Consider the following 12,655-nt stretch of genomic DNA (forward strand, 5'->3'; position numbering starts at 1 on the left):
CGAGTTCAGTCTGGTCATAATAAACTCTTTGCCTGCATGTTAAACATGACCAAAACATATTATCCAATCATCATGCCATTGCGCGAGTTTCATTGTTGAAACTCGCGGTACTCGATCATCGGCTATTACTGTTTGACCGTGGATTGTATGTAATTTGGCAATCTGCCAAGTGAAGACTATTCCATCTGAATTAATCTAGCAGGGGAGAAGGGAAAATAACGACTGGATTTTGATGCACGCTTTTTATAACGTAACTAGTGCCTTATTCATTTATTGCATTCTCTAAAATAAAATAAGGGAAAACAAAAATAGTTACCATGGAAACAACAAAAAGAAAAGAAAATATTTTCATTTCGTTCAGGAACGTAGAAGCAAAATGGTAAGCTCAAAACTTCGTTGTGAATAAATAAATCAATTCATTTTTGCTGTGAGAATATGGATCGAATATACTTTAGATTTGAAAAATGCTACTGTGAGCAAATTTTCATCTTTGCAAAACTAAGGCTAAATAATAGAGAAACAAAAGTGCACAGCTGAAACAAACCAACTAACACCCCTTTAAACTAATAGACACGTCCATTTCCGCCTATAAACCGGATATTAGCCTTTCCATGTAATAGATGATCAGACAATATCTTTTTCCCAAGTAACCAAACTTGTAAAAAGAGGTCTTAAACTGCCATGCCATTCTTACACCGTTACACAGCTGTTTCCAGTGTATAAAACGATGGTCTGACATCTTTTTTTTTTTTTTCAATTTCCAGATTCATCTACACTGATCAGACGTCATTCTCTTCGGTGGAATCGACGCTGCAACTTCTACGTGCATCCCAAACCTTCCACCTTCCCCAACTGACCGAGAGATGCCTGAAGCACCTGTCTGCCTCTCTGAACATCAACAACGTCCTCCTGATCCTCAGCCACCTCGTCTCCCCGGAACCACCCCAAAAGGACAAAATGTCGGCTGGGGACTGCGGTAAGCAGCGCCCTCTGTCGGGACGAAATAGTGAGAAAGAAACGAACGACTACCAGGACTTATTCTCGATGCCCTCTGGTGGATCTTCAGCCCAAGAGTCGTCTAGGGCATCTTCTATCCAGTTGCCTTCTGGGACAGATCCGACCCCGTTGCCTTTCGGAATATATCCAACCCAACTGCCTTTTGGGATGCATCCGACCCAGCTGTCTTCTGGGATGCATCCGACCCAGCAGTCTTCTGGGATGCATCCGACCCAGCAGTCTTCTGAAATGCATCCGACCCAGCTGTCTTCTGGGATGCATCCGACCCAGCTGTCTTCTGGGATGCATCCGACCCAGCTGTCTTCTGGGATGCATCCGACCCAGCAGTCTTCTGGGATGCATCCGACCCAGCTGTCTTCTGGGATGCATCCGACCCAGCTGTCTTCTGGGAGATCTGCAAACGAATCTGTTCCTAAGGTGGCCGGCAGTTCCCTGGCGAGGTCAGTGTCCGAGAACGGATGTGGTTCTCAGACACTCAGACAGCAGGCGACGAGATCGTCTGCAGTCACTTTCGCTCCCGTTCAAATTTCAATTCAGGCGGGACGCGTGGACGCCTCGAACGTCGCTGGGGAAGGTTCCCGCCCCTGTGTGGCGGCGGGCGACTGCGCGTGCTCGCAATCCGGTGAGAACTGCTTCCCGAGCTGCGCAGACGTCTCCTGCTGGATCGACAACGTGCGCAACGAGCTGAAGCTGAGGTGCTTCCAGCTGGTGGACTCGCACGCGGACCTCGTCCTGGCCAGCGAGGCGTTCGAAACTCTGGAACACCCCCTCTTGACGGACATTCTGCGGAGGGACAGCCTGGCGGTCACTTCCGAGCCGCGCGTGTTCGACGCCTTGATGCGCTGGGCGAGCTGCGCGTGCAAGCGCACGCAGAGAAAACTGACGCCAGAGAACAAGTGCGCGGTCCTGGGGGAGGCCCTCCTCACGGTCAGGTACCTGACCATGACCCTGGAGGACTTCCTGCGCGGGCCAGTCGCCCAGGGCGTCCTGAGCAGGGAGGACAAGGAGTTCTTCCTCACCAGACTGACCAATCGCAGCAGCGAGCCCCTGCCAGAGCGCTGGAGGGACTCCAAAGTGGGCGTGCCCAGGTGGAAGCGTCGGTCGCCCGACCGCGCTTCGGCTGACCTGTCTCTCGTGGAAGTCCAGCAACCGGTGGTCAAGAGCAAGAAGAAGTCCATGTCAAAGAAACTGCTGAACGGAATGGGGGATTTGGTCATCTGCGTCATCCAGCTTCTGGATTGAGTCATGTCTGGAGTCATTTGCGTCATCCAGCTTCTGGATAGAGTCATTTCTGAGGTCATTTGCGTCATCCGGCTTCTGGATAGAGACATTTCTGAGGTCATTTGCGTCATCCGGCTTCTGGATAGAGTCATTTCTGAGGTCATTTGCGTCATCCAGCTTCTGGATAGAGTCATTTCTGTGGTCATTTGCGTCATCCAGCTTCTGGATTGAGTCATTTCTTAACGAAGTGGGAGATTTAGTCATTTGTGACATCCAGCTTTTAGATTGTGTCGTTTCTGAACAGAGTGAGAGATTTAGCCATTTGTCTCTACTAGTTTCTGGATTGAGTCGTAGCAAAGAAAGAAACGCAGATGATTTGAAAAGTCTTTCTCCGATCTTTTTGGAATCGGTTGAATGGCTAAAAACGTGGGACTACCGTTTGTCAAACAGATTCTATCCTTTCGTTTTTTTTTTTGTTTTTTTTTGAAGGGAATTAAAAGCAGGAAACGCATTTTGTCCAGCTTCAACCATGAAGACAGGTAAATTCGTAAAACAGACAGTATTACGGAACTCACTATTTTTATTCGCTCAGAATTCTTACATCATCTGTGCTAATAACTCTGCTTGCAAATCGGAAAATTCTGTGCTTCTGCAAAATGGACTACGTGCGAAATATACGGTAACGCGAGATTCGCCAAGCTTGGTACCAAAGAGCTTGACTTTGAAAGAGGTAATGTGTTGGCACGGTTGTGAGATTTAACTTTTATCGCCAATCTCGCCTTACCGTAATGATTCGGCAATGTTGAGCCGAGAAGTTATTGTGATAAAAGGATTAATTATGCCAAAGTGATTTATTGTTTATTGCTTTGAAAAGCCTGTGTTGTTGCTTGATTTTTTGATTAAAGTTGTTCTGTGTTAATTGTTTCGTTCATTTTTAGTTTTTGTCACTCTTAGTAATTAAAATTTTTTTAACCAAAGTCTGCAGCCAGATGCACACCAACTAGAACTGCATGCGATTCCATTCGTTTACGGCCTTCAGCATAAATGTAGCATTAACTAAACGAGGAAGATTTCGATAATTTGGAATCTGGCGATCTTTCTTCATTGGCGCCAATTTTTGGCACCAGTGCCTGCTCAAGAAGTATTCTTCTTTGCAAATCTAAACAAAGAGACCGGAAACACCTATTCAGATAGGGTTACTAAGTAAATCAGCAGGGTTACCGAAATAAAATAATTTAGGCGAAAAATGATACGATCGCGCCAGATTCCCAATTATCGAAATATCTCTACTAGATGCACTACGAGAAACCATGTAGGATTCCATGGGCAACGTGCCTATATAGTTATACGGGCAATTTTCCCAAAAGTGCAAGGGTACGGGGATTGGCGCAGGTACACAAACTTTTGCAGTAGCCTCCTGTGGTGCAAACAGCGTTGCATCTACGTAGGCTAGGGGCCATTCATTAATTACATAAGGATGGTTTTAGCAATTTTTGCTCTCCCCCTCCATCTGTGTAAGGGTACATAAGAACCCCCCCCCCTCCCATAAGAATAAAATAACGAATCCACGAATCATGTGTCACTGGAATCATTATTAAATTCACTATTATTATTATTACTAGTGGTAATACCCACACGGCTTTGCCCGTAGTTGAAAATTAAAAGGTCATTCGGTTCGCCCGTATATTTACAAATAATGGATGACGAATTTCTCGCCAATTGGCTGCGTTCATTCGCTCTCCCATTCCACGTCATGATAATTTCGTAATTTACTCGTCCATCTTATGATAATTTTGCTCCGGAGAATTTTCTTAAAATTGAAACAGAAGAAAAAAATCGAATTTTTGAAAAATCGCTTCGAGGTGCACCCCCCCCCCCCCCCATGCTACAAACTAACTTTGTGCCAAATTTCATGAAAATCGGCCGAACGGTCTAGGCGCTATGCGCGTCACAGAGTTCCACACAGAGAGACTTTGAGCTTTATTATTAGTAACTAGTGGTACCCGCACGGCTTTGCCCATAATTGAAAAATTAAAAGGTCTTTTGGTTCGCCTGTATATTTACAAATAATGTACGGTGAATTTTCTCGCCAATTGGCTTGTGCCCATGCTGCGGTTCCACGTTATGATAATTTCGTAATTTACTCGTCCACCTTATGATAATTTTGTTATTAAAATTGGAATAGTAAAAGAACCACATCGAATTTTCGAAAAATCGCTTCGAGGTGCACCCCCCCCATGCTACAAACTAACTTTGTGCCAAATTTCATGAAAATCGGCAGAACGGTCTAGGCGCTATGCGCGTCACAGAGTTCCAGACAGAGAGACTTTGAGCTTTATTATTAGTAACTAGTGGTACCCGCACGGCTTTACCCGTAATTGAAAAATTAAAAGGTCTTTTGGTTCGCCTGTATATTTACAAATAATGTACGGTGAATTTTCTCGCCAATTGGCTCGTGCCCATGTTACGGTTCCACGTTATGACAATTTTGTAATTTACTCGTCCACCCTAAGAAAATTTTGTTCTTAAAATTGGAATAGTAAAAGAACCACATCGAATTTTCGAAAAATCGCTTCGAGGTGCACACCCCCATGCTACAAACTAACTTTGCGCCAAATTTCATGAAAATCGGCAGAACGGTCTAGGCGCTATACGCGTCACAGAGATCCAGACAGAGAGACTTTCAGCTCTATTATTAGTAAAGAAGACGAGGAAACAAAACAATCATAGCGTAGAAAATCATCCACCATGAAATTTGTCAACGTATGGTCAACACGCACAGTTCTGTCACAAAGGTCAGAATATAATTCAATCCAGTAATACCTTAAAGTCGAACATCTGAGAAACATCCTGAAGCAAAGTAGTTGGATATTATTCAGGGGTGATTGTGAGTTCATCAAAAAATACCTGAAAGATTCAAAGCGAGAACGGGGGGGGGGGGGGGGGGTAATCTTTGACCCCTATTACTTAAGTGCACCTATGCCATAGTATTAAATAGTTCAATAGTCAGAGTCAAAATAGTGTGTGTACATTTGATTAAAATTTTAATGGGTTACAAAGTTACTTTTGAGCTGGTGTTATACAAAATTATCTTGACATTTGTCCGTCTTAAGGGATAGGTGTCCATCTTAAGGCTCTTGCAGGTATATTTGATGAGTATTATCAGGGATAGAAGTGACATTTGCCAACAAAAATATAGGAAAATATAGGAATTTTCTGAAAAAAATATAGGAATTCGATGGAAAATATAGGAATTTTCTGCAAACAATATAGGAATTTTTCGAAATAATATAGGAATATTTTGAAAAAAAAAGGATATACAGGAATTTCGATAACAAAGCTCGCCAGTATGACATTTTTTTTCAAAATGCAATACTACTATTCGATTAAAAACATGTAATTACACTACCTGACATAAGTGCAATACATACGCATAAATAAGTCTAAAAATACACACAAAATCAATTTTACAAACAGTAAAAGAGCGTAAAACTGTAATTTGTACTAAACATATTAAGGCATACTTCTTTAAAAATAAAAAAAAAATAGACGAAACTTTTTGTAGATGAACACAAATCTTTCTTAAAATAGTTGTGTCACTAATCTAATTTTTAATGAAAGATTTTGCATGATCCGATACTGCGATGGGCAAGCTGTGCAGTAGAATGGAATTCGTGAAGTTCTGTTCTAATTTATGTTATCACTTGACAATGCAGTAAAAGCCAAACTTAAAGTTTTATAAGTTGTTGAAACATGTGCTATGCTGAAATCAAAGTCACATGTCACAGTAATATCAGGGGTCAATCCAGGTTTCATTTTTTAAGTCCCCGTTATGCGGAAAAGCAAAATATTTTTTGTGAATTTTCTTTATTTTTGTGAAAAAGAAATTATTGTGAATTTCCTTTTCTTTTCTAGAAAAAAGTGTTCAGGTAAAAATTTAAATGTATGCAAATTAAAAATTTAAATGTATACTGAGTTTTTTTTTCAGAAAAATCTCTGATATGATACTTTTTGACCATTTTTCCCCCCTGAAAATCCCGACTTTTCAGTACAAAATTCGATCATAGTTGAAATCCACGATTTCCCATGACTTTGAAGGACACCCAGTAAAATATAATTTGATTTAGAAATATTTGGTCATTAAAGCAAAATAATCCAGACATAAAAAAACTTGGTGGCCACCACTGTCCCAAAGTTTTAAAGTACAAAAAGTGAGGGGGGGGGGGGTTAGTTTTTACTACTTTCATAAAAAAAATTAATAAATAGAACCTTGCACTTGTTTACAAAAACATGCATTTTGGAAAATTTAAGTTTAAAATAGGTTTTTAAATTACTTCAAAATAAATAAATGAGAAGTCGTTAGGAAACTGCATTTTAGTAATCAAAACCGTTTCTTTAAGTTCATACCAAAGCCTCCAAATCAATGAGGATCGAATGCAATTGTGCAGATAAAATTTCACTTTTCTAGAAACTAATGCAGGGCTCCCAACACATTTTAGTTTTAGAAGGGCAGTTCTCAAAAGGTGGGAACAAAAAAGTTAACTTTGAGCAATTTCAAAAATTTTCGAATTTGACATCAATTTTGATTTTATTCTATAGTATGCATACCTAGAACACAATATATGAACATGAAAAGACAGCAGGTATTTGTAAAAATTGTTAATTAGCAAATTAAATCAGCAATCTGTAGGTAACAGATTTTGGACATTGCTTTCCTGTAGGTAACGGATTTTGGGACATCATCATAACGTAAGTTTTCATCATTTTTGACAATTGTTAATCTGATTTTTAACTTTTCCAATGAAAATTTTATTTATTACTTTTTAAATTTTGCAATTTAATAATAAAGAGGATATTAATGAAATACTTGAATGGCTATACATGCTGCTCCTTACATTTAATAAAGTTTTGGAATGATTTTGAAGAAATTGATGCAAAGTTAAAAAAAAGCTTCAAATTAAAAATAATACAATTGTAAAAAGTGACATCAGTTTTAATAATGAATATTTTTTCTAATGTCATAAGAATTAAAATGATGTCTAAAAAAATTATTGAAGAAAGAAATTCGTAATTTCTATTTGGAGATCGTTAAATTATGTTTCCAAAAGAAAGAAGAGAAAAAGAATTCTAAAATAATAAAAGCGGAAAAAAAAAAAAAAAATTGCTAGCGCAGGTGATAAAGTTGCCAAAAGTGGTACAGCTGACGATAAACTACATTTGTCAGACTGGAATTCCCCTCTGGTAACCTTTAGCGTATCGTATACTGTGTTGTCGCCAATGTCGCCAGCGGAAGTTTGCTTGGCGATGTTAGCGCAAAATGGCTTTCGTTCGATCATAGAAAGCCATGTTACTACTGTAATTTATGCATTGTTCATGTGTAACGTATTAATTATGCAAAATACCAATGGATTAAAAAAGATAACATTATAATAACCTTTTTTATTGAGGTTAGAAGACAGTGGATCATCAAAAATTATGAATAAACGGACAGAATTATCGGCATCAAGATCGTAACGCCATTTGGACATCTCACATGTATGTTTAAGAAAAATCATTTTTCTTCTAAGATACTGCATAAAAGCTTATGAAAACACTTTTAAACAATTAAAAATTGATTCTGAGGATCGATAAATACCTTTAAAACAAAAACATCATATACTTAGTTCTCAAATAATAGCATTTTAAAAGATCGCAACTTTTGGACATACATCAAAATTTCAAAGTTACGTTTTTTTTAAATCGTTTACAAAGTAAATAATCTATCTTATTTTTGTTATCTGTGTAAAATATTAACAAAAAGTTATTCAGTGTAAGATTCATACCTTTAATTTTTTTTTGAAACGTATGGAAATAATTAAAAAAAATTTTTTTTAATGGTACATTTGCTCAGTTAACGTTTTGGTATGTCCAAAATTGTGCCTTTTAGCAAAGAAAATATTTTTTTAAGGGCATTTGAAGAGCATTTTTTCCATAATTTATGTCAATTCTTGTCTCTATACAGTATTATAGTTTAGCTCAAAAATTTTTGAGTTAATTAAAATGAAAGTTATTTGGTGTTGAAGCTTCAAAGTTGAGGTCTGTGTTTGTTCCCACCTTTTGAGAACTGCCCAGAAAAGGGTAAAAGAGGACTAAAGAGGACCAGTTAGGATTAAAAAGAGGATCTTGAGAGGACCATTCATTTAAACACAAGGAAGCATCAAAAGGCAAATTAGCTGCCTGCTGCTAAATCCCTGAAAATAATTTGTTAATTAACCATAATACTGATTTTTAATGATACAATTCCTTTATCACCTTCTGCACAACTGATCTTTTTATCCATTGAATAATATTATTTACACAAACATTTGGATGGGAGGGGGGGGGGGCGGCACTTAGCGCAGCACTTAAGGCAGCCTCCATAGAACTAAATGGGGCGTAATGATACATTTTGAATTGAACCAGGGATGCTGGTAGTCTCACTGAAGGATAGATGAAGCTGTGCTTCATCTTTCTATAGTTTAAAATTATTTTTGTGTTTTTCTGTATTGTAATGCTTCTTTAATAGCATTTATATCCCTTCTCCACCGATATGAATCCATCACACACCAAACAGATCTACTGTATTGAAAGTTTAATTAAAAATGTCTGAAATTCTCAATCACAAAGAGAAGTAGATCACATGAGGCATAGTTTTGCAATTTTCATATTCAAAGTATATTTTCAAGAATCATAAAGCTTACATTAAAAAAAATAATCCATGATTGCAGGGCCATGAGTGCTTTGAACTTTTATGGGGGGGGGAACAAATTCCCCCCTTTAGCAGGCATCATGCCGCCTGCCTTGTCTAGTGGTCAGAGAAGTCTGACTGCGATAGGAAGGTCCGGGTTCGAATCCCGGCTCGGGCATGAACGTACTTTCTCTCTCCTGTCCTTGTCCCCTATAAACGGGTCCTTATGGCATGTGTGTACTGTAGAAGTCGGACTTCACACCAAATTACTCTACAGTTGGAAAAGTGAAGCAGTGCACCTCAAATTGCCAGCCTACTTGGTACACGACAACAACAGCAGCAGGCATCATGACAATGAAATGATGTACAAATTCAACTTCATATAATTACATAATTCAACTTTGTTTCATATACAGACGCTACTTTAAAATGTTATGTGCTCAATTGTTTAAATTTAATACCCCTCCCCCTCCCACACAAAAAAACAGTAATAACCGAAAATAAGCTAATGATAATCAAAATTATGTTTGGAAAACTAAATAAGCTTGAATTAAACAAACACAAAAAATATTAATTTTTTAGTTATTTAAGTAAAAATTTAATCGAGTTAATCTGACGTAGCATGTCAAAATAACTTCTAATTGCCATAAATATAAAAATATTTATAAGATGCAAAACGATTGAAAGCTCAGAGAAGCAAATTTTCACGAACCAAGTTCAATGTTGGCATGCTTCCCATAAAATAAATTTATTTATTTTCTACTAAATTAAACCTAAAACATGCTAATCTAAGTTGGAATATGGGAAAATAACATTCGATTGGGCAAAATATTTTAATATTTACATGATTCAAAAAGATTGAAATTTCAAACATTAAAAGCAATTTTCCGCGAAGTCCGAGTAAGTTCAATGTTACCATGGTTTCCAAAATAATTCCTACGTTAATTATTGAAATTAAATGAAAAATAAGCTAATCTAAAGTAGTATATGTCAAAATAACTTCCAATTGTCAAAAACATCTAAATGTTTACAAGATGCAAAAGGATTGAAATTATTTTCCGCGAAGTCCGAATAAGCTCAATGTTGTTATTGTTTTCAAAATATTTCCTTCGTTAATTATTGAAATTAAACGAAAAATAAGCTAAACTAAGGTAGCATATGTCAAAATAACTTCCAATTGTGGAAAACATCAAAATATTTACAAGATGCAAAAGGATTGAAATTTCCAACGCGAGAAGCATTTTTCCGCGAAATCCGAGTAAGTTCAATGTTGCCATGGCTTCCAAAATAATTCCTTCATTAATTATTGAAATTAAACGAAAAATAAGCTAATCTATAAAAACATATGTCAAAATAACTTCCAATTGTCAAAACATCAAAATGTTCACAAGATGCAAAAGGATTGAAATTTCAAACGCGAGATGCAATTTTCCGCGAAGTCCGAATAAGCTCAATGTTATTGTTATGGTTTCCCAAAATATTTCCTTGGTTAACTATTGAAATTAAACGAAAAATAAGCCAATCTATAGAAACATACGTCAAAATAACTTCAAATTTCCAAAAACATCAAAATGTTCACAAGATGCAAAAGGATTGAAATTTCAAACGCGAGATGCAATTTTCTGCGAAGTCCGAATAAGCTCAATGTTATTGTTTCCAAAATATTTCCTTCGTTAAATTATTAAAATCAAACGAAAAATAAGCTAAACTAAAGTAGCATATACTAAAATAGCTTCTAATTGTGGAAAACATCAACATATTTACAAGATGCAAAAGGATGGAAATTTCAAAAGCGAGAAGCATTTTTCCGCGTCCGAGCCGAGTAAGTTCAATGTTGCCATGGTTTCCAAAATAATTCCTTCATTAATTACTGAAATTAAACGAAAAATAAGCTAAGCTAAGGTAAGCACATGTCAAAATCACTTTGGATTGTAAAAAGAATCAAAATATTAACAAGATGCAAAAGGATTGAAACCTCAAACACGAAAGCAATTTTTCGCGATAAATCATATCGAATATATATGTTCAGAAAATTGCACTAATGAAATATTTTTAAAAGAATTACAAGCACAATCCAAACAATAAATAAATTCAAGCAATAAAGAAACTTTTTATACTTTTTCAAGGTTTTCAAACACTAGAAAATGTGTGTGTGTGAGACCTCCCCCCCCCCCCCCCAAGAACTTTTCAAGGTTTTTCATGGGCGTACGAACTTTGTTTAACACGCGCTGCGGCGGCGTGCTTGGGAGAACAGTAACTTTTAACGAAATGAAAAACTTTTAAAATCTGATATTTAAGTAAAAACAATATAAAAGCGAACTAATCAGATCATAATGTTAAAAGTCTGAAGCGGACTTTACCATAAAACACGGACTTTGGCGGGAAAAGCGAACCATTTGGGAGCCCTGCACAGTAGGAAAGATAAAATGGCGGCTGCACGTGGATCGCGGAAAAGGCGGTAGCCAAAAGTCGAGGGGAAAAGCAAAAAAAAAAAAAAAAAAAACAGGAATCTGAAACTGAAAAATATAGGAAAATATAGGAATTATAGGAATTATAGGAACTTTTTCAGAAATATAGGAAAATATAGGAATATAGGAACGCTGCGATGCCTGTATTATATATTTTTTAAAAAATTTGCGGAGGTAGGGAGATAAAAGCATAACAAAAAAAAACGTAATTCCGGTATTTTCGAACATATAAAAAACAGGAAATACGTCCGAAAATACCGGAAATTCGGTAAAATACCGGAACACAATCACCCCTGAATATTAATGCAACATATACGAGGATATCGAGCAGTCATATTAAAACTATCCAAGTACCATATTATCCGCGGGCGCCCTATAATCCGCAGGTCCTAAAATCGTCCTGAAGAAAAAAAAGCTTCGCATAATCCGCAGATAATACGATATAAAAAGATTAAGTTTGAATTTAACATACCATTTGAGCAACTAAACTAAAAACGTGAAAAGGTAATTACTTTGAAGGCATAATCAAAATTAATCTGAAATATAATCTAAAAGATGTTTTTTCTTGAAATCTTGATTATAGTACGCTAATTACTTGAAAAACAAAGAGTCAAGACAAAGGAGCTAACGGTCTAATCTTGTGCAAATGGCTACCTATTTCACTGTAATGTTGCTTATTTTACATGGCCTGAATTGCCAAGAGGAACATTCAAGCAACGTAAAATAACCAACATACAGGCAGGCAGCGAGGAAGAACATGCATGCTTCGTAAAACAAACAACATTCAGTCATTCAGTTCGTGAATCCTACTGTAAAAATATTGAGGTTCAATGCGTTGGTGTTAAGTAAAAAAAAAAATCACAAATAATCCGCGGCTGCGTATAATCCGCACCTCCTAAACTTTGAATTTTTTAGCAGATAATCCGCGGATTAACGCAGGAAAATACGGTATTGTACCTTTTTACAAGAAGGCACTTCGCCACGCTCCCTCGAACGCAGAGTTCCATTTTACGCGGGGGTGTTCGGTAAGCAATGCACGCGCTTCTAAAGGAGACAACCAGACATCCTTAACTTAGGCGCGCATATTCATGTGCAAAACAGTGACCTTTGCATCACCTGTCTGTTGTCTTTTTAGTTATTCTTACATTTTAATAAAATAAGTTTAAAAAACTAAAAAAACACGTTTTCGTAGCAAAATGAACTAAATCTTTGATAAATGAATAATCTTTGGATGATAGTAGTT

The 12,655-nt window shown here is 37.1% G+C and overlaps 1 protein-coding gene across 1 annotated transcript in view; it reads left to right on the forward strand.

Annotated features, from left to right (window-relative positions):
• LOC129232401 (uncharacterized) overlaps nucleotides 1-3,151 on the forward strand; it is a 121,224-nt gene extending 118,073 nt beyond the window's left edge. The window contains exon 4 of the mRNA XM_054866547.1: nucleotides 765-3,151. Within this exon, the coding sequence (XP_054722522.1) occupies nucleotides 765-2,259 (1,495 nt within the window). The 3' untranslated portion in view covers nucleotides 2,260-3,151. The remainder of the gene's footprint in view (nucleotides 1-764) is intronic.
• The last annotated feature ends 9,504 nt before the right edge of the window (nucleotides 3,152-12,655 follow it).

This window comes from Uloborus diversus, unplaced genomic scaffold (assembly GCF_026930045.1).
Source record: "Uloborus diversus isolate 005 unplaced genomic scaffold, Udiv.v.3.1 scaffold_12, whole genome shotgun sequence".
NCBI lineage: Eukaryota > Metazoa > Arthropoda > Arachnida > Araneae > Uloboridae > Uloborus > Uloborus diversus.